General features: G+C 35.6%; 1 protein-coding gene across 2 annotated transcripts in view; it reads right to left on the bottom strand.

The window, feature by feature from the left end:
- RABEP1 (rabaptin, RAB GTPase binding effector protein 1) overlaps positions 1-23,850 on the bottom strand; it is a 107,110-nt gene that overhangs the window by 42,046 nt on the left and 41,214 nt on the right. For both annotated transcript variants that reach the window (XM_044744425.2, XM_044744426.2), the window contains 3 exons: positions 9,630-9,833; positions 7,680-7,840; positions 4,728-4,847 (listed from right to left, as the gene is read on the bottom strand). In XM_044744425.2, coding sequence (XP_044600360.2) covers positions 4,728-4,847; positions 7,680-7,840; positions 9,630-9,833 — 485 coding nt within the window. The remainder of the gene's footprint in view (positions 1-4,727; positions 4,848-7,679; positions 7,841-9,629; positions 9,834-23,850) is intronic.

The following is a 23,850-nucleotide window of genomic DNA, read 5'->3' as shown; positions in this document are numbered from 1 at the left end:
ACAGTAGCTGAAACTGGGAAGAGTTTCACAGACTCTGACAGTGGGTGAATGCAATAAATTTGTACTGTAAGACTTAAATCCCATTAGAGTAAAAATGGTATTATATTTTCACTTATATTTCCCTAATTTCTAGTGACGTTGAATATCTTTTCACATTCCTTGACTATTCTGGTTTCCTCTTTTGTGAATTGCTTGTTCATTTCTTATTTCTCTATTGGGTCATTTGGCACTTACACACTTGGCAATTTTTATTAATTTTGGATACTGATTTTTTGTGAAGTATAAGAAGTATAGATATCTTCTAACAGTTTATAGCTTCTCTTTTCACTTTTTGTGTTAACTTTTAATAAGGAAGTTTTATATTCTAATGTTGGCAAATTTTTCAATCTTTTCTTTCACAGTCAATATTTTTGTCTTATTTAAGAAATGTTTTTGTACTCCAAATAACATTTTTTTTTAAAGGTTTTATTTTTTTCCTTTTTCTCCCCAAAGCCCCCCAGTACATAGTTGTATATTCTTCGTTGTGGGTCCTTCTAGTTGTGGCATGTGGGACGCTGCCTCAGCATGGTCTGATGAGCAGTGCCATGTCCGCGCCCAGGATTCGAACCAACAAAATACTGGGCCGCCTGCAGCGGAGCACGTGAACTTAACCACTCGACCATGGGGCCAGCCCCCTAACACTGTCTTTTTTTAACATCTAAAAGTTTTAAAGATTTACTTTTCATTCTTAGCTTTCTAATTAATTGAAGTTAACTTTTGTAAAGTATGAGGTAGAAAGCTAATTTCACTTTATTCTATATTTATAACTAATTATTTTAAAAGTCTATCTTTTAAAAATCCATTCTTTTCCCACTGATTTGTAATGCCATCCATCATTTATCAAATTTCCATATACATATGGGTCTATTTCTGGGCTCTCTATTCTGTTTCACTGGTCCACTTGTTTATCCCTAAACCAATAACAATCTTGATTACAGCAGCTTTATTCTAAGTCTTAATGTCTGGTAGGCAGGGTGAGTCTCCTCACCTGGCCTTCTTCAAAATTTTGCTGGGTATATTTCTGATCCTTTGCATGTATGAATTCTAGGATCTACGAATCAAGTTCCTTATTGAACTGCTGGACTTTGAGTGGAATTTTAAATTTATAAATGAACTTGGGGATATACTGCCTGCTGCTTTATAATATATTATCTTTTCATTCAAGAACACACATGCATTCAGATCTTCAATTTTAATGTATTCCATCAAGATCTTGCCCTTTTTTGATTAGATATATTATCAGGTAACTTATATAGTTTTGTGGGGTTTTTTGCTATTGAGAATGGGATCTTTCCCCCCCATTATATTCTTTAATTGGATATTACTGGGGTATAGCACACTACTATCAGGGCCAGCCCAGTGGCACAATGGTTAAGTTCGCACACTCCACTTTAGCAGCCAGGGGATCGTGAGTTCGGATCCCGGGTGCAGACCAACACACATCTTATCAAGCCATGCTGTGGCAGGCATCCCACATATAAAACAGAGGAAGATGAGCACAGATGTTAACTCAGGGCCAATCTTCCTCAGTAAAAAGAAAAGGATTGGTGGCAGATGTTAGCTCAGGGCTCATCTTCCTCAAATAAAAAGAAACACTACTATTTTTGTACGTTAATCTTGTTGGAACAACTTTCCTGAACTCTTATCAGGTCTAATAATCTATATATTCTCTTGCTTTTCTATATAGACAAGCAAATCAGTTTCACAGCTTTCTTTCCAGTTCTTATGCCTCATTTCTTTTCTTTTCCTTTTTTTTTTTTTTTTTTTTGGTGAGGAATATTGGCCCTCAGCTAACATCTGTTGCCAATCCTTCTCTTTTTGCTTGAGGAAGATTGTCGCTAACATCTGTGCCAGTCTTCCTCTATTGTGTATGTGGGACACTGCCACAGCATGGCTTGAGGAGTGGTATGTAGGTCCAGGCCCAGGATCCGAACCCACAAACCCTGGGCCACTGAAGTGGAGCATGTGAACTTAACCACTCTGCTACCAGACCGGCCCCATGCCTCATTTCTTTATCTCATGTTGCTACATTGTCTAGGGCCACAAAAACAACCTGAACAAAATGTTTGAACGGAGCTCTCCTCATACTGTTCCTGTCATTAATAGTAAGGCTGCAAAACATTCATCATTAATTATGATGCTTGCCGAAGGTTAAATAGCCCTTTATTAAGTTATTGGGTGTTTAAATTTATTAAATGCCTTTTTGAATCTAAGATGAATATATTGCTCTTCTCCTACAATTTTTTTATGTGGTATATAACAATAACAGGTTTTCTGGTGATCTACCATCTTTAAATTCCTGGGAATATACCCTATTTGGTCATGATCTTTTTTTTTTTTCCTTTAAAAACTATACTGTTGAAAATTTTTGTTTCTGTATTCCTAAATGAGACAGATCTCTATATATTTTTCTTATACTACCTTACTCTGTGTATGTTTGTAATGTAGTTATACAGGTCTCATAAAATGAGTTGGAGAGCTTTCCCTCTTTTTCTAGTCTCTAATACAGTTTGGGAAATATTAGGATTATCTCTTTCCAGAAGGTTTGGAAAAAACCGCCTGGAAAACCCACTGAGTCCACTGTCTTTTGGAAGAGAGGGGACAGAAAGATTTTGACTATAAATTCACTTTCTTTAATACTTATTGACTACTTTAGTTTTCCTATTTTATCTTGAGATGATCTTGGCTAATTATCTTTTATTAGAAATTTTTTCATTTCATCAAATTTATTTCATTTCAAATCTATTGGTGTGACATCTTTTGCTTTTCTATTTCACCAATTTCTGCTCTTACCTGTATTATTTCTTCCATTCATATTGTTTGTACTATTGTTCTTTTCTTAGATTGAGTAAAATATTAAATCAATCTAAATATTTTACAATTCCTTTTTCCATATGAATTCATTTTTTTCACTTCCAGACATTTTATTTTAGCTATCATTTTTTTTTTAAACACTATTTAAATCATTTTTTTTTAAGATTTTTTTTTTTTTTTCCTTTTTCTCCCCAAAGCCCCCAGTACATAGTTGTATATTCTTTGTTGTGGGTCCTTCTAGTTGTGGTATGTGGGATGCTGCCTCAGCGTGGTCTGATGAGCAGTGCCACATCCGTGCCCCGGATTCGAACCAACGAAACACTGGGCCGCCTGCAGCGGAGCGCGCGAACTTAACCACTCGGCCACGGGGCCAGCCCCAAGAGTGGTTTTTTTTTTTGTTTTTTTGTTTTTTTTTTGGAGGAAGATTAGCCCTCAGCTAACTACTGCCAGTCCTCCTCTTTTTGCTGAGGAAGCCTGGCTCTGAGCTAACATCCGTGTCCATCTTCCTCTAGTTTATATGTGGGACGCCTACCACAGCACGGCTGCCAAGCAGTGCCATGTCCGCACCCAGGATCCAAACCAGCGAACCCCAGGCCGCCGAGAAGCGGAACGTGCGAACTTAACGCTGCGCCACCGGGCCGGCCCCATATTTTAGCTATCATTTTATAGTAAATAATTTAATAACCTGTGGTCAGAGACTTGGGTCTGTACATCACTTCTGTGAAATTTGTTAACACTTCCTTTGTGACCTTATGAAAAGTATAATGTACCTAAACATAATACTACTTTATTCCATGCACTATCCTAAGTGCTTTATATGTTAACTTACATAATCCTTATAATAGTCTTACAAAGCAGGTAGTACTATTATCCCCATTTTATAGATGAGAAAACCAATGCAAAGTAAGATTCAGTAATTTTCCCAAGGTCACCCAGCTAATAAATGTTGAGCTCTTAACTACCATCCTCCACTACAGTATAAAACATAGTCTCTCCTTTTTGGGTATAGGTTCTGTGTGTCTATTACATCTAAATGATCAACCAGATTGCTCAAAACTTCTGTATCCCTACTAATATTTTTTTCTGCTTGCATTATCACTTGTCAAAGGTCAGTTTAAATCTACTACTATAATTGTGAATGTGAACTTCCCCTTGTAACGGTCACTTTTTAGTTCACGTATTTCAAAGCTATGTAAACTGTATTCAAGTTCATGATTGTCATGTCTTATTGAAGGATTATTTATTAGATGCACTCCCTCTTTATCTCTATTAACTCTTTTTTCCCTAAATCCTGTTTCATATTATAATTGCTCCAGCAACCCTCCTTTGATTAGTCCGATCCTTCTTAGCAGGTGATTATCAGTTTAGATTTACAAGGATTACTGATACATTCCTGTGTTGTGCTTTTGTTTACTATCTTTTATTTTTTTCTTTCTTTCCTACTTTCTTTTAATTAATTACTTAAAATTTTGACATTCCTTTTGTATTTTCTGTCTTTATGGCCAACAAATCCAGCCATACTATAGCTACATCATCTCTAAAAGATCAATTCTGGGTCTGGCTTCAGAAAACAAAGTCAACTTTGAACAGCTTCTTTTCCTTGATAAGAAAATGAATGAGATGGAGTCTCATTCTGATAAGAAAACGAACACTAACTTTGTAACAAAGCTGCAAAAGCATCACTGTTGTGATTATTTAAAATATCCATAAGGGCGAAATCATCTCTAAGCATTTTTTTGCATTTGAAAGAAAGCAATATTCTTAAGATGCATAGTCTAAATTACAGTTTTTACCCCCTTAGTGATTCTAATTTTGCTCGTGGCATTAGGGCAGAATCTTGGTTTTCAAGCAAATGGATTACAGTGTTTCACAACCTTTGAGGCCTCCAGCTCTTTAATCTTGTCTTCAGCCTCTGTCAGTTTATCTTTCAAAGCTGCAATTTCCTTCTCCATGGGCATCACAACAGACCGAAGTTTTTCAGCATCCTCTTGGGCCTATGGTTAAAAAGAATTAAGTGCTACAACTTACTGATTTATTGCTTTTCTAAGAAACTCTGACCCACTCGTTAAAATTAGTATAACAAATAAGTCTACCAGGCACTGCATTAGCACTCGCAAAACTGAACCACGTCTAACTTTTCAATGTTGCATTACTTTGAATATCAAGTCAGAATCACAGTTTTCCCAAATATTCCACTTAGAATTTGGGAGTACATAGGAAAATGGATTCACTATGACAAATTTGACTTTTTAAATAATTGAGAAATTGAGTTGGAAAATATTCTCTATATAAAAGGAAATACACATAATAAATACTTTTTTATAATTCTGGTTACTAAATTAATGAAACCATAATTCCTTATAAATACTGAAAAGATTATTTTTAAGCACTAGAAAATAGAACAATGTCTTTTCTAAAGTATTAGAAAATTATGTTGCTATAAAAGGCTTCCATCCACCCAGTTATTTAAAGAGTGCTTTAAATATTATTTTACTTTTGATATTTAAATAAAACAAACTCAAAGAATGACCCCCATATTGTTTTTCATCCTTCATTCTCAAAAACATGGATTAAAAGGAAACAACACCCATACTAGTAAACTAGTAAATTTTCATTATACATGAATTTTCATTACGTAATTATGTATTATATATATTATATAATTATATAATTTTCATTATATATTACATATTATATATATAATTTTTATTTTCACTATATATTCAGTATACTATATATACACACATACATATGTGTGTGTGTGTGTGTATATATATAGACAGATATAGATATACTGAAACAAAGGCAGACTCAAAAGTTAGCTTTTTTCCTTCTGGTGAAAATAAAAATTAACCTTATTCACTCAATTTAAATGAGCTCAAGCTTATCTTAAATTGTTCATGATAGGGAAAATATCACATATGCCCAAAGTGGAAATTTTCCCTAAAAAACATCTGTCTCAGAAAAGGGAGGTTCACTTTATTTTCTGGTCCTTACAAAGTCATTTCATCATTCATTTTATTTTGAACTAAGTCCTGTTTGCAAAAGACATGTGAGCTTAAAATAACTTCAGTCAAGGCTAATTTGGGATGCTTACAGAGGTCAGCTGATACAAATCAGCAGGAAAAAAGGGGGGAAGCAAAGAAGTTAACACAGATTGAGTTATTTGTTAATGCAAAGATGACCTCACAATTCCAAGTGTTACATATCATTATAAACAAAACTTTTAGGGATAATTCGTTTTAAATGACAGAAAGGCCTTTAAAAATAATGAAAATCTGAGAAATTGTCACAGTCAAGAGGAGCCTAAAGATACATGACTAAATCTATTGTGGTGTCCTGGATGAGATCCTGGAATAGAAAAAAAGGACAGTAGGTAAAAACTAATGAAATCTGAATACAAAGAATGGACTTCAGTTAATAACAATGAATCAACATTGGCTTATTAATTGTGACAAATGAACCATACCAATGTAAGATGTTAATAACAGGGGAAACTGGGTGTAGAGTGTATGGGAACTCTGTACTATCTTCACAATTTTTCTGTAAATTAAATACTGCTCTAAAAAATAAAGTTTATTTTAAAAAATAAATTTTAAAAACAACAAAAAGTGGCAGGTTGTGGAAATCATGAATATATTAGAAGAATGAAAAAAATTATCCTCATGAGAATGTGTACTTGTGGCTTGGAATAAAATTTCCAATGACAGCATCAAGTACAAATTCATCTCAAACAACTTGAGAGAAGTGAACGCTGTCACTTTGGATAACTACGTTAGATGACTAAGCAACTCTAGTGATGATGAAGACATTGTCAGATCCTCATGATGATGCTCAATTACAATCTTTTTCTGAAATGAGAGTGGAAAAAAACTATTGCTCAAAGTTCAAGCTTTTGTTTTGGGTACTGGGTTCTCAGATGATTTTTACATTATTAAAAAACTAATTAAATAGCCTTCTAAATACATAAAAGTAGTCCTTGTATGGACAAGAATAGAACCAAAGATTATGATTAATCTGATTGAAAAGAAAAATCAAATTCTAATTATTATTTTTTATAATATGTGATTTAAGATATATGCATGTACATAAATTAATAAAGTAAATGTTTATATAATCAACCTGGCCAAAAAGCTTTTTAAATTGTCTCAATGATAAAATGTTTCACATTATATTTAGTTGCTCTGTGTTCAGGCATTTTATGGTAATATGTCCACACATAATATGCGGTACAGTCATCACACAGGAACCAGAGTATATTGAGAAAGAAGGAAAATTAACATCTGTTCTAAAGCTTTGGTTTAGAAACGATCACCAAGCAACAAGACTCATTCAACAAATATTTACTGAGTACCTATGTGCTAGACACTATTCTAGGCATTTAGGCTACACAAATAAATAAGAGTCCTGTCCTCCTGGAGCTTACCAGGAGAGAAACATAGCAAACAATAATCATAATAAATAGGTGAATTCTATATTACAAGGAAGTACATGCTACGGAAAAGGAAAAATTAGAATAGAATAAGGGCAGCCAGCAGAGCTGTGGTAGGTGGGGGAGGGAAGTGGGCAGGTTGCAATGTTAAACGGCAGGGTCAGGACAGGCAGGGTCAGGACAGGCCTCACGAGGTGAAGAAGGTGAGGGAGTTAGCCATACAAATAGCTGGGGGAAGGGCATCAAATTATCCACTACTATATTTAGGTCTGTGTCCAAATAATTTCTGTAACAGAAAACATAAACTTATGTACAACTTCTATTACCACAATAATATTAAAGCATCTTGCATATGGATTCAAATATGTCTACAGATGAATACATTCCTTCATACCTTTTTCATTTCATTTTCTAAATTTTCCTCCTCTTGACCTTCAGACAGCCTTCTCCTTAAATCAGCTATTTCCCTCTCTGCAGATTCTCGATACTGTGCCCACTGTGTTCGTTCCTGCTCCAGCCTATGGTGGAACTGGTGCTCATAGTCACGAACTGTTTCTACAAAACATCACCAAATGTTTCATGTCTAAGCATTCTGAAAAAAAATGTTTTGACACACTAAAATTTAAAAAGTACTTATGTAAAGAGTTCATGCCTAATTTCTGGAAATCTTTTAATTCACTAAAAACCCCCTAACATTTCTAGTTCTCATTATGCATAGAAAGTCTGCTAAGGGCTTTAAATCGTCATCTCTAATCTTCACATTAAATCTGTGCCATATATTATTTTACAGATGAGGAAAGCTTAGGAAAGGTTAAATACTCTGGCCAATGTTTCATACAGAAAGAAGCACAGTTAGAATTCAAAGCTAACGCCAATTCCAAAACCTATGTTCTTAGACACTATGCAACGGCTCCTAAGACAAATGTAACATGTCACTCCAATCCAATCACCTGAAAGTGTGAGAAAAGGGATATATTTCTGGAATATTTTACTGCAACTCCAGATTCTAAACTGAGACAAATTCTATAAAGTCTTTGTAAAATGGCTTTAATATAATCTTAAAACTATGTGATAAACACTGCTAGTTACCCATTAATTTCCACTCCTTCTTCTTCCTTACTAATAAAACCCGAATTTTGTTTAGGAAGTCAATGACCCAATTTAAAAACCAGATTTTCCAGTTGTCCTTGTAGTTATGGGTACTACACACCTCGATAAATTGTGAGGGGGGTATATGCTGGAGATTTCTAGCAAATTTTTGCTTTTCTGAGGCAGACTGAAGGAAGAGCAGCCATTTTTCAGCCATGAGGTGAAATGAAGTTGAAAACACATACTGAGGATGAAGGAACAGAAGGTCTGAAGAAGCCCAGGACACTGAGGACGTCATGCAAGCACAGTAACCAGCCCTAGACTACCTACCTCTGGATTTCTTCTTCTGTGAGAAAAATGAACTCCTATTTGGGCAAGCCACTATAGTCAGGATTGTTACATGGGGCTTAGAGTAATCCCTAGGTGACAGCCACAAACTCAGAAACAGGGCTAGTCTAATTGGCCTTCTTACAAAGAACACTAAGTCAAAAACGACACAACTGCGAAGATGGAAAAAAAAGTCATCACTATTTCACACTTATAATATTAACTAAACTAATTCCAGGAACCCAAAGATTCAGGCAGCAACTTACTTCATTTGATTATAATCTTCTCAGAAATGCAGGAAGTAATAAAGCACTAGTGCCAACAGCAGATAAAGAGACGAAACTACCACTCTTCCTTTAGACCAACGGTCACAAGCTGGCAGCCCATAAAGCCTATTCTATCCCATAGGCCATTTCACCTCATCGATTGCAGTGAAGATTTCACATAAAAACCCAAATTTTTCTTAAAAATGTAAAAGACATGGCAACACTGGACTGGATGGGCAATAATTAGCTGAAACTAATAAGCGTAAATAGCAACTTTACTTTTCACCTGGGAGGTTCTGCATACTCTCTGTGTTCATAAGCTTCATTCACTGACGTTACTTGCCTGACTCCCATAAGAAAATCGATTTTGAAGCCCCGCTTTAAACCTTATCATGAACTATAGTTCTCATTTAATGCTATATCTCTGTAACATTCATTATAATTCTCCATTATTAAATTTGTTAAAGATACAGATGATTTACCCACGTACACTATTATTGGCTTCCCTTTTATGTTAAAGACAACAGTACATCTTGAAGACGGTAATATATAAAGCCACAAATGAAACTCAGGATATATTTTAAGACCCTCTGAAAATGTTCTCAATCATCAGAATCAGTTATCTTAGATCATATAACAGATCCAACTTTCTTTGTCTTTACCTTTCATGACAGCCTGAAGTGAAGCGACTTCTTCTCTCCACTGTCTTTTCACTTCGTCTATAGCTTCTTGCTTGGTATTCTCAGAGACTGTGGCAATGGCCTTAATATTTTCCATCTCTGCTTGGGCTTCCCACAGCTGTGTCCGAAGGTGTCCCAAATCATCTTGTGCAGCTTGTAACACTGCATTTTGCCTCTTCAGATCCTCTGGAAAAAAAGTAAAAGACTTTCCATCAATGAGGGCTTCACTTGCATCAGGCTGACATTCCAATGAAGAAATAAAACAGTAAACTTATAATGTTAGCATTCTAATGAAGAAATTAAGCATATGTTACAAAATGTTAACTTAGAAAATGAAATCATTGTAATAAAGGTAAGATTTATGATATGCTGGGTATCACAAATCAATTAATTATTAACTATCTAATCAGATAGTGATTAAGGCCAAAGTTTTAGAGCTAAATTTAGTCTCTTTTACTCACTGGTTAAATGAGCTTACTTAACCTCTCTGGCCTAAGTTTCCACATCTACAAAATAGGGATAAAAATATCTGCCTCAAAAAGTCATTTTAATGATAAAACAATTTATTGAAAATGCTTATTAGTACAGTACCTTGCACAAAGTAAACATTCAAGAAATAGGTAATAAAAGAAAAGAAAGCCAGAGTACATGGCAGTTACTGTATCCAAGTGTTTTAAAAGTTAGGATTAACTTCACAGTACCATCTCCTAAATATTAAGTTGATGTGGTGTGCCTACTGCATGATTTAAGCCTAGGCAGGACGTACGTCTGGCCAAACTGAGCTCCAAAAACGATGAACCTACCACCAGCATACAGGGGTGTGTTGGTTTTCCCATACCCTCACCAACAGCCACTATTTTCCATTTTTTTTAATTCTTGCCAAGATCATGGGTGGAAAATGCTGATAGCTTTAATTTATATTTCTATTAATAGAGAGATTGAACATCTTTTCATGCATTTATTAGTGACCAGTATTTCCTCTTTGGTGATATCTTTTACCTGTATTTCCAATTAATTGTTTTTCCTCTGCTTTGGAAGAGGATTTTTATATATATTGGATATTAAATCTATTTTCTCTTACAAAACTTTTCCAAGTCTGCCGCTGTCTGTCTCCTAACTTCCTTATCTCTTACCATCTAAAAGTTATGAGACATTTATGCAGAAGAACTCTTCATCTTTGCAAAGTCATCAATTTCCTTCATAGGGCACAGTAATTAAGCCAATCGGCTATAAAAACAATTTAAGATCTAACTCTACCACTGACCAGCTGTATGACTTTAAAGGAATCATAAGGCCCTCAAGCCAGGAGACCACCAACATTTTTCTGCATAAATTTCTAAGTACCTGAAAAAAATCAAAGATAATACCAACTAAAGAACTTTTAAAAGTTGTGAAGGTATTCATCATTATCAAACAATCACAGGAATTAACAATTTCACAGTCTAAGGAATGGGGGGGGACCCAGTCATGCTAAGTAAAGTCATTTAAGAAATCTCTACTCTCTCAACATCAGTGTCACATCATTTTGTCACCATTATTAAAACATTTTGAATGACTCAGAAACTGAGTAAAGACATAAACACGTAAAACCACAAAAGAAGTGTGTTTGAGCATGTATCACCTCTTTATTCAAAGTGTTAAACTGTTTTGTAAAATGTGAAATAAAAGAAAAAGCATTCCTTTCGGAATACTTTATTCATTGCTGAGAACTACAATCTTTTTTTTTTTTTTGAGGAAGATTAGCCCTGAGCTAACATCTGCTGCCAATCCTCCTCTCTTTGCTGAGGAAGACTGGCCCTGAGCTCATATCCATACCCATCTTCCTCTACTTTATATGTGGGACGCCTACCACAGCATGGCTTGCCATGTGGTGCCATGTCTGCACCCAGGATCCCAACCGGCGAACCCCGGGCCACCGTAGCAGAACGTGTGCACTTAACTGCTGTGCCACCAGGCCAGCCCCAAGAACCACCATCTTGTCAAGGCTCTAGTTCATATAGTGAACACCTCCTCATGCTAATTATCCCTGCTACTTCTGATTTATTGGGAATTATCCAGAGCTATTCACTGCCACATTGTCACTATGAAAGAAAAACACACAAATACCAAACCTGAAGAGTAATTTCTGGCATGTCTCCATACAGTCAGAAGCAGGATAGAGGGTCTAGAGGAAGACTACGTCAATTTTACTCTCGACTTCCTTTATATATATTTACGTGTGTTAGATAAAATATAACACATTATACATATTACTTTACTCTCGACTTCCTTTATATATATTTACGTGTGTTAGATAAAATATAACACATTATACATATTACTTTACTCTCGACTTCCTTTATATATATTTACGTGTGTTAGATAAAATATAACACATTATATATATTACTTTAAGTATCTGTATATATATTTAAACCAGGAAACAAACAGAAGTTTAAAAAAAAGAAAAAAATTTTTCTGTAGCAAAGCATATCAAACATGTTAGCCAATGGTACAGGTTAATTATTTATTTCGTTTTTGCATATTTAATTTTGAAGATTTTCAAACATACTCAAAAGCTGAGAGTATAGTACAATAACCCTTCACATACCTATCACCAAGATTCACCACTTACCAAGATTTCACCACATTTACTCCAACTATCCTTCTTCTTTGCCGAAGTATTTTAAACTAAGCCTCAGAAACCCTATCACATTATGTAACACACTACATACGTATTTCTAAAAACACAGATATTTTCTTATATAAATACAGGGTCATTGTCACACCTAAAAAAATTTACAATTGTTTGATATAATCTAACAACCTCTCTGTAGTAAAATTTCTCCAACTACCACAAAAATGTCTTTTTGAAGATTTGCTTGAATCAGGATCCAAACAAGACACTTCATTTGGTTATGCTAATACCTTATAGAATATTTCAAACATGGAGACAAAAGAATTCTAAAAGGAACATCTATCATCTCCTAGCTTCATCAATTTTTAATGTTATCGCTACATCTGCTTTAATTTCTTTTTAACTTTAAGAAATAAAACATTACAAATACACTACCTTCCTCACAGGTAACAACTATCAAGAATCTGGAGTCACTACCATGTATATTTTACACCTTTACTCTATGTTGCAGGCTTTTAAAACCTTAATGCTCTCACAGCATACTATTCTTCTGCAATTACCTCTCACTCCACAACATTGTTTTTGAGATTGCTAGTACCTGCAACTACTTCACTCGTCAGTTGCAATACCATACACCAACACATCAACTATTACGTTCACGGGCACTCAAGTGTGAGGTAGGGATCTACTCCTTCTACACAGATGTTCCCATTGTTCTATACCCATTGCCCCAGTCTTTACCCAGTTTTATAATGCCATCTATGTCATACATCAAATTTCCACATATGTGAGGGTCTGGTTTTAAAGCCTCTATTTTATAAAAATGGTCTATATGTCTATTCTCATGCCAAAACTATACTAAACTAAAACAGCATTATTTATACTATTTTGTCTCCTCTTGTATATGTTTAAAATTTTCCATACTAAATAGTTTAATAAAAAGGCCATGATGGGGCTGGCCCTGTGGCCGAGTGGTTAAGTTCATGTGCTCTGCTTTGGCGGCCCAGGGTTTCGCCAGTTCAGATCCTAGGTGTGGACATGGCACTGCTCATCAAGCCATGCTGAGGTGGTGTCCCATACAGAGCCAGAAGGACCTACAACTAGAATATACAACTATGTACTGGTGGGCTTTGGGGAGAAGAAGAAAAAGAAAGAAAGATTGGCAACAGATGTTAGCTCAGGTACCAATCTTTAAAAAAAAAAAAAAAAGGCCATGATATAGTTTTGAATAAAGTAAGGGCACTTGCCCTACCAGATATCAAAAGTTATTATAAGCCTCATGTACCCACCACCCAGCTCCAGCAACCATAAACTCATGGGCAATCTTGCCCCATCCATCAGTATGCACTCCACAATATACTGAGACAAGTCTCAGACATTTTTTAAATTAAGAAACTTTATTTTTGAGAGCAATGTTAGGTGCACAGCAAAACTGAGCAGAAAGTGTTGTCAGTGTTTTAGATTTGGGCCATCATAATAGGTATGCAGTGATATCTCATCGTTGTAACATTCACAGACTTGTGCAATCACCACCACAATCAATTCTGGAACATTTTCACCGCCCCAGAAAGAAATCCAGTACTCTTTATCACTGCCAACCCTCCAACGCCCCAGTCCTAGGAAATTACTAATCTACTTTCTATCGCCATTGATCACCTATTCTGGATATTTCATATAAATGGCATCGTACAATATGTGATCCTTTGTGACTGGCTTCTGTTACTTAGCATATGTTTTCAAGGTTCATCCATGTTGTACTGAGTTTCAGCACTTCATTCCTTTTAATGGATGAATAATAAAAACAATTTGTTTATCCATTCATTATGAGTAATGCTGCTATGGAAATTCACGTACATGTTTATGTATGGACACGTTTTCCTTTCTCTTGTGTTACATCTAGGAGCGGAATTGCTGGGTCAAATGGTAACTCTATACTTAACCATTTGAGGAACTGAAAGACTTTTTCCAAAGATGCTGGACCTTTTAACATTCCTGCCAGCAGAGTATGAGGGTTTTCATTTCTCCACATCCTTGCCAACACTTGTTACTGACTTTTGACATAGCCGTGATAGTAGGTGTGAAGTAGCATTTTGTAATTTTGATTTGCATTTCCCTGATAGCTAATGACACTGAGCATCTTATCATGTGCTTATTGGCCATTTGCATATGCTCTTTGGAAAAATGTCTATTCAGATCTGTGGACCATTTTTAGTTGGGTTGTCTTTTTATTACTGAGTTAAATGAGTTATTTATATCATCTAGATAAAAGTCTCTTATCTGACATTGTATTTGCAAAATTTTCTCCCATTCAGTGGGTTGTATTTTCACTTCCTTGATAGTGTACTTGGAAGCACAAAAATCTTTAAATTTGGTGAAATCCAATTTACCTAATTTTTCATCAGTTACTTCTGCCTGTAGTGTGCTAAGAAATCACTGCCTAATCCAAAGTCACACAGATTTACCCCTATGTTTTCTTCTAAGAGTTCTATAGTTTACCTTTTAAATCTAGGTCCCTGATACACTGAGTTAATTTTTGTAGATGCTAGGGGCCCAATGTCATTCTTTTGCATGTAGACATCCAGATGTCTCAGCACAATTTGTTGAAAAGATGATTCTTTCCCAACTGAATTGTTTTGGTACCTTGTAGAAAATCAATTGCTCATATATGTGAGGGTTTATTTCTGGATTCTCAGTTATATTCCATTGAACTATACCTGTACTTATGCCAGCATCACGCTGTCTCAATTACTGTTGCTTTGCAGTAAGTTTTAAAATCAAGAAGTTGAGTCCTCCAACTTTGTTCTTGTTTTCCAAGAACGTTTTGGCTATTCTGGCTCCCTAGTATTTTCATATAAATTTTTGGATCAGCTTATTCTAAACAGCTTATCCTATTTCTACAAAAAAGGTCACTGAGATTACTGAAAGACATTGCATTGAATTCGTAGATCAATCAGGGGAGTATTGCCAATATTAAGTCTTCTGATGTATGAACATGGCATGTCTTTCCAACCTTTATTTAGATCATCTTAAATTTTTTCAACAGTGTTTTGGAAGTTCAGAGTACAAGTTTCATACTTTGTTAAATTTATTCCTAAGTGTATTATTCATTTTGATGCTATTGTAAATGGAATTTCAATTAAAATTTTAACTTTAAGTTTCTTTAACTTCATTTTCAGATTTATTGCAAGTATATAGAAATACAATTGATTTTTGTATATTGATCTTGTATCCTGTAACCTTGCTGAACTCTTGTTTAGTTCAAACCTATATTTAGTTTTTTAGTGGATTCCCCATAATTTTCTAGATAGAAAAGGTCATCTGAAAATATAGTTTCACTTCCTCCCTTCCAATTTGGATTCTCTTTTTTTTTCTTCTTTTTGGCCTAATTGCCCTGGATAGAAACTCCAGTCCAATGATGAATAGAACTGGTGAAAGTGGAATCATTGTCTTATTCCCAATTTTAGGGAGAAAGCACTGTCTTTAACCACTTAGTTAAGTATGATGATGAACAGCAACAGAGCATTCTTATATAGCGTCGGAAGATAAGAGGATGGCACGAAAAGACAAGGCAGGGTACTACTCTGCTATACACAGGGTTGCTAGGAATTAGAACAGACTCAAGGGCACTAACAACAAATGATGATGTTAGCTGTAGGTTTTTTACAGATGCCTTTTATGAGGTGGATGAAGTTTCCTTCTATTCCTAGTTTAGTGTTTTTATTATGAAAGCCTGTTGGATTTTGTCAAACGTTTTTCTGTCTGTAGAGATCACACATTGTTTTCTACGCTATCAATGTGCTGTGTTACATTGATTTTCAGGTGTTGAGCTTTGCCTTCTTAGGATAAATCTCTCTCAGTGGTGGTATATAATTTTTAAGTATTGCTGAATTTGGCTTGCTAGTATTTTGTTGAGGGTTTTTGCATCTATATTCATAAGGAGTATTGGTCTATAGTGTTTTTGCTTGTGATATCTGTGTTGGTTCTGGTATCAGGGTAATACTAGCCTCATAAAACGACTATGGAAGTGCCTCCTCACGACTTTTCTTTATAAGAGTTTGAGAAGTATTAGTGTTAATTCTTTGAACATTTCATAAAATACACTACTTAAGCCATCTAGGTTTTTCTTTTTCGTGTGTGTGCATAGTTTTTTTTAATTACAAAATCAATCTCTTTATTTTCTATGGGTCTACTCAGATTTTCTACTTCTTCTTTAGCCATTTTGGTGTCTCTATCTTTCTAGGAATTTGTCCATTTCATCTAAGTTATCCAATTTATTGGCATCAAGTTGTTCAAAGCATTCCATTATAACCCTTTTATATTTCTGTAAGGTCAGTAGTAATGGCCTCTGTATTCATTTCTTCGCCAATCAAGCTAAAGATTTGTCAATTTTGTTGGTCTTTACAAAGCATGCACCATTAGTTTCACTGATACTATTATTTTTCTATTCTCTATTCCATTGATTTTTACTCTAATCCTTATTATTTCTTTCCTCCTACTTGCTTTAAGTTTCATTAACTCTTTTTTCCAGTCTTGAGGTAAAAGGTTACCTACCACTTAAATCAGTAACCTAATTGATTTAAGATATTTCTTATTCTTTAATATAGGCCTTTACAGCTATATATGTCCCTCTAACCACTGATGTAACTGCATCCCATAAGGGTTGGTATGTTGTGCCTACAATTTCACTTATCTCGAAGTATTTTCTAATTTTGTGATTTCTTCTTTCAGCCACTGGTTACTTAGGACTGTGTTATCTAATTTCTACATATTCGTGAGTTTCCCAAATTTCATTCCAATGTGATCAGAGAACACACTTCATTTTATTTTAATCCTTTTATGTTCAAATCGTCTATTTCCTTGTTAATCTTCTCCTTGTTCTATTCATTACTGAAAGTGGAGTATTGAAGTATATACTACTATTGTCTAACTGCATATTTCTCCCTTCATTTCTGTCAGTTTGCTTCCTGTATTTTGGGAGTCTGTACTTAGATGTGTATAGAACTGTTTTGTCTTCCTGACAGATTGGCCTTTTTGTCACTATAAAATGTCCCTCTTTATCTCCAGTAACATTTTTTGGTTTAAAATCTACTTTGGCTGATATTAGTATGGCCACTCCAGCTTTCTTATGGTTGCTGTATATATCTTTTTTTCAGTCTTTTCCTTTCAATCTATTCATATCTCTGAATCTAAAATGTATTCAAGAATAGCTGAATTTTGTTTTACTAACCAGTCTGAAACTGTCTTTTGTTTGGATTGTTTAATCCCTTCACGTATAATATTACTGACATCACATTAACATTGCACTTAAGTCTGCAACTTCTGTTTATACGTCTCAGGTCTTTTTGCTCCTCTATCCCTCTTTTATTGCTTTCTTTTGCATTAAGTGAGTAAATTCTAATGCAACATGCTAATTCCTTTCATAATTGTTCCACGATATTTTCTTGTGTTATTTCCTTAGTGGTCACTCTAGGGCTTACCATATACATCTTAACAGAATCTGCACAACCCTAATTCCAAGGCAATATAGAAATGTTACTCCTCTATAGCTCTATTCCCTTTTCCCATGTCTATACTATTACTGTTATATACATTGTCACCAGTATTTTACAAACCCAATGATATAATTATTGCTTCATATAATTGTCTTTTAAAGAAGCTGAGAGGAGAAAGGAGACCAAGTATATATTTATAGCATGTGCTATATTAACCTTCTTATTTACCATTTCTGGCTTTTTTCACTTGATTCTGTGTGTTGGAATTACCATCCAGTGTCACTTCCTTAGTCCAACACAACTTTCCTCCCACCCAACTTGTTTGTGCAAATATATTACATTTCCATTCATTACAGGCCCAATAAAACAATAATATACATATTGGCTTATAAAATTGCTTTTTTAAATCAAGAAATATTTATTTATAGTGCTATGGTTACACAATTACCTTTACTAGGGAATCTGTTTTTTCACATGAATTCAAATTACCGTCCAGAATTACCTGCTTTCAGCTAAAGAACTTCCTTTAGTATTTCTTGTAAGGCAGTCCACTAGGGAAAAATTCTCTCAGTTTCTGTTTATTTGAGAATGTCTTTTTTTTTTTATCTTCATCTTAGAAAGACTTTCGCTGGATATAGGATTCTTGGTTAAGTTTTTTTCTTTTCAGCATTTTAAATGTCACCCCACTGCCTTCTCACCTCCATAGTTTCTAATGAGAAGTTAGCTGTTAATCTTATTGACGCTCCCTTAGAGATGACAAGTTGTTTTTCCCTAGTTCCTTTCAGGATTTTCTCCTTGTCTTTGGGTTTCAACATTTTTACTATGCTGTGTCTGTGTATGTATCTCTTTGCACATCTCTATCCTACTTCAAGCTCAATGAGCTTCGTAAACATGTATATTACTGCTTTTCATCAGATTTGGGAAACTTTCAGCCATTATCTCTTCAAATGTCTTTTCTCTCTCTTTCTCTTGCCTCTCCTTCTGGCACTCCCATTACACATACGGGAGCGTAAGCATCCATTAAGCACACTTAATGATGACCCACATATCTATGAGGCTCTGTTCATTTTTCTATTTTCTTTCTGTTCTTCAGATCTGACAATCTAAGTGATCTATCTTCAAGTTAACTAATTCTTTCTTCTACCAGTGCAAATCCACTGTTTAGCCCCTACAGTGAATTTTTCATTTTAACTGTTATACTTTTCTCTCCTCCACCCCCTCAGGAAGATTCACCATGGGCTAACATCTGTTGCCAATCTTCCTTTTTTTTTTTTTTTACCGCTTGAGGAAGATTTGCCCTGAGCTAACATTTGTACCAATCTTCCTCTGTTTTGTATTTAGGTCACTGCCACAGCATGGCCACTGCTAAGTGGTGTGCATCTATGCCTGGGAATTGAACCCAGGCTGCTGAAGCAGAGTGAACTGAACAGGACCACCCTAATTATTCTACTTTTCAACTCCAGAATTTCCACTGGTTCTTTGTTATAACTTCTTATTGATATTCTCTATTTGATGAAACACTGTCATATTTTTTTCTTTAAGCATGGTTTTCTTCAGTTCTTTGAACGTATTTCTGACTACTTTGAAGACTTTGTTAAATCTGACATTTGATCACCCTCCCAGGCACTGTGTGCTTTGTTCCTTTATATGGTCACAATTTTCTGTTTATTTTATAGCTCCTAAATTTTTTTTGATTGACGACATTTTGGATAATATATTATAGCAGCTCTAGTACTGGTTCATCCCCACCCCTTCCAAGCTTGTTATTGCTGTCTGCTGTTTACTTGTTTAGTGGTTGGCTGGATTATTTTACTAAAGTCTACTTCTTCTCCCCTTCTCCCCCCACTCTCACAGTATGAAGTCTCTCACATTGCTCCTAGCAGGTACAGCCTCAGGCACGTGCACAGTCACTAATGGATGACAGTTATTTCAGGAATCCCTTGTGTTTGTCTCTTTCTGACCATATCCATCTGTCAAAATCCACTTAATTGCTGGTGTTCTTCCTCTCTCAGTGACATATCTGGTTTAGGAACAGGGCCCTGACAAGGCGAGATGGAATGGTAGCCTCTGGTCGTCTTGGCTTGTTTCTCCCAGCATGGAAATTCCACCCTACAAACAAGATAGGGCAAGGGCTATCAGGGCCCTAGTATTGTCAGTACACCACACTCAATGTAGAGCCTCCATCCTAAGAGTGAGGGCTGGGCAGAAGAAAGGAGCTCCAGATCTCTGGGCCACACTCAACCAATACTTAGCCTCTAAAAGGTAGCTGGGCAGGGGAGGGAGATGATTCTGTAGCCCCCACCTGTGTTCTTGGCAGACCTGTGTTCTTGGCATCATCCGCCTGGAGTGGAGTTTCCATCACACCAGGCTGGGAGGGGAGAAGGAGGGAACAGTTCATGGATCAAACACCACAGACTCTGTTTTTAACAAGATTTAGTAGATTTTCTTGAAGAAATATTTCATTTGCTGTATGCCTTAGGACCACTTCCAGAGACTTTAAATGGTTATTTTTTAAAACAGTTTTCACCAGTTTTGCTGAGGAATGGAAGCTCCTAACATTACCACACCAGAAGTAGAACTCTCAAACCTATCATTTACCCATCAACATTTCAGTATGTACGTCTAAAAGGACCATTTTTTAAAAACACACATAAAACTTCCATCGTAACCATTTTTAAGTGTACAGTTAGTGGTATCAAGTTCTTCACATTGTTGTGCAATCAATCTCCAGAAGCTTTCATCTTACAAAACTAAAACTATACCCATTAAACAACTCCCTATTTCCCCCTCCTACAAGCCCCTGGCAACCCACATTCTACTTTCTACATCTTTAAGCTGAATTATTCCAGATACCTCATAAAAGTAGAATCATACATTATTTGTCTTTTTCTGACTAGCTTATTTCACTTTGTAAGGACAATTTTCACACCTGACAAAATTTAACAATACCTGATGCATCATCAAACATCCAGCCAGTGTTGAAATTTCCAGTTGTCTAAATTTTTTAATAGTTCAGCTCTCTGAATCAGAGTCCAAATAAGGTCTATACATTACAGTTAGTTCATATGCATTTTAAGTCTCTTTTAACCTATAGATTTCCCCTCCATCTCTTTTTTCCTTGCAATTTATTTATTGAGGAAACTAGGTTGTCTTGCAGAACTTCTCACGGTCTGGATTTTGCAAACTGCATACTTATAGTTGAACTTGTCCTTTTGCTCTCTGCATTTCCTATAAACTGGTGGTTCAACACAGTGGGTCACATCATCTTCTTGATCCTGTTCTTCCTTGTACAACTGAAGATAGTTTGGAAAATCCATGAGGGAAAAAAGCAATTTTAATTGGAATTGCCTTGAATTTATAGGTTGAGGTGAGACTTAGTATCTTTGTGACACTGAGTCTTTCCAACTGTGAATATGGTATCTCATTCCATTTATTCAGATTTTCTTTCATGTCCTTCAAACAGTTTTATAACTTTCCTTTGTAAAAGGTTTCTGTATCCTTGGTTAGACTTACTCCCAAGTGACTAAGGATTCTGATTTTTTCCCTTGTCTTTTGTTTTCTTTGCTTCAGGATTTCTTTTTTTTCTATTACTTCTCTAATTAGTTGTTACTGATACAGAAAAACATAACTGATTCTTCTACATTAATCTTCATTCCAACAACGTTGATAACTCTTTAGTTCTAATAGTGTGAATTCTCTTGGTTCCTCTATGTTAGTAATAATATGGACTCCACATAGAGACAAAACTAGCCTTAACTTTCCAAATTTAATAACATTTCTTTTTATTTTATTGCATTGGCTAGAAGGACCACTAGTACAAAAACGAATTAAAGTACTGATTATAGGTCTTCTTCTCTCATTTTACCATTAAGTATGATATATGCTATTGGTTTCTAATAGAAACACTTTCTAGGCTGAGGGAGGTCCCCTCAATTCCTAGTTTGCTAGGAACTAGTATGAACTCTATTACTAAAGGGTGTTAAATGTTATTAAGCGTCCTTTCTGGTTTTTCTCATTTACTATGTCAATGTAGGTACATCAACAGATGTTCCAATGTTAAACTATCCTTGCATTCCCAGTATGCATGGTCACAGTATACTATTTTTTAATACTCTACTGAAGTTGATTTTATTTAGGATTTTAAACTCTATGGTCATAAATGAGGTTAGTTTATTGATAGCATGCCAGTACTAGCATTAGTGCCTCTTGTTCAGGTATCAAGGATACATTAATCCCACTAAACGAACTGGATGGCCCTCTTTGTCTTGTTTCTGATATAGTATATAAACGAAAGCAACAAATGTTCCTTGAGGATTCAACAAAATTTGCCTATAAAACCTATGCCTGTGGCTTTTATTTTTTTTAAGATTTTATTTTTCCTTTTTCTCCCAAAGCCCCCCAGCACACAGCTGTGTATTTTTAGTTGTGGGTCCTTCTAGTTGTGGCATGTGGGATGCCACCTCAGTGTGGCGTGATGAGCGATGCCATGTCCGTGCCCAGGATGCAAACCGGTGAAACCCTGGGCCGTTGCAGCGGAGCATGCGAACTTAACCACTCGGCCACAGGGCCAGCCCCCAGTGGCATTTTTTATAAATAAAAATTCTATTGATTCAGTTTCTCTTGTGGTTATGGTTTATTCAGGTTTTCTATTTGAGGTAATTTTGTTAATTCATATTTCCTGGAAATTATCCATTTCATCAAAATTTTTTAGCATAGTGCTCTCATGCTTTTACATCACTAATATGTGAGTAATTATGTCTCCTTTTTCTTTCTTATTGGTTCTCTCCAAAAGATGTGCTTTTGATTTTATGGAACTTCTTAACTGTTACTTTGCTTTCTATTTCACTAACTATTTTTTTTAAATATGCTTTTTGGTGAGGAAGATTGGCCCTGATCTAACATCTATTGCCAATCTTCCTCTTTTTTCCCTCCCCAAAACCCCAGTACACAGTTGTATATCTAATACTAGGTCATTCCAGTTCTTCTATGTGGGATGCTGCCATAGCATGGCTTGATGAGCCGTGTGTAGGTCTGCACCCAGGATCTGAACCAGTGAACCCTGTGCCACCAAAGCAAAACACGCAAACTTAACCACTTGGCCATGGGCCAGGCCCCCATTAATTTCCATTTTTATTTTCTTTCTTCTACTTTCTTTGTGTTCACTCTTTTTGTAGCTTCTGGAGTTGAACATTTAGATCATTTATTTTCAATCATGTATCTTTTAATAAATTAATTTCAATAAATGCTTTTCTTTTAACTGCAACCAACAACTATCTTCATCGTATTCTAAGTATTCTGCAATCTCCATTGCAATTTCCTCTTTAACCCATAAGCAACAGGAATGCATTCTTAGACCCCAAACTTTTTTTTTGAGGAAGATTAGCCCTGAGCTAACATCCATGGCCAATCCTCCTCTTTTTGCTGAGGAAGACTGGCCCTGAGCTCACATCCGTGCCCATCTTCCCCTACTTTATATGTGGGATGCTTACCACAGCACGGCTTGCCAAGCAGTGCCATGTCTGCACCTGGGATCCAAACCGGGGAACCCCAGGCCACCAAAGTGGAACGTGCGAACTTAACCACTGTGCCACCAGGCCAGCACCCTTAGTTTCCAAACTTTTAAAAAATATATTTACGTTGTTTAAAATCTTTCTAACTGCATTAGGTGAGAAAACATGGTGAGTAGCTCAATTTTTTAATATGTTGAGTCTTCCTTTGAGATGCAGACAACCTTTTAAGTGTTCCTTTATGAATATAAAAGGAATGCATATTTTCTTGGGTACAGAATTCCTAGGAGATCAAGCTTTTTAATATTCGCTTATTCAAAGCTGTTATGTCTTTACCTACTGCTTGATCTAGCAATTGCTATAATGTTAAACATCTCCTATGTGTGCATTTATCAATTTCTCCTTGTAATTCTATCACCTATTGTTCTATAGGATGTATCATGGCCATTTTATTACGTACATACGCATCCATGATTATTACTTTTTTTTTTTTTTTAAAGATTGGCACCTGAGCTAACAACTGTTGCCAATCTTCTTGGCTTTTTTCCTCCCCAAGTCTCCACAGTATATAGTTGTATATTTTTTAG

The sequence above is a fragment of the Equus asinus genome, chromosome 13 (assembly GCF_041296235.1).
Source record: "Equus asinus isolate D_3611 breed Donkey chromosome 13, EquAss-T2T_v2, whole genome shotgun sequence".
NCBI lineage: Eukaryota > Metazoa > Chordata > Mammalia > Perissodactyla > Equidae > Equus > Equus asinus.
Note: the sequence above shows the minus strand (reverse complement) of the source record. Positions and strands in the feature narration are given on the sequence as shown.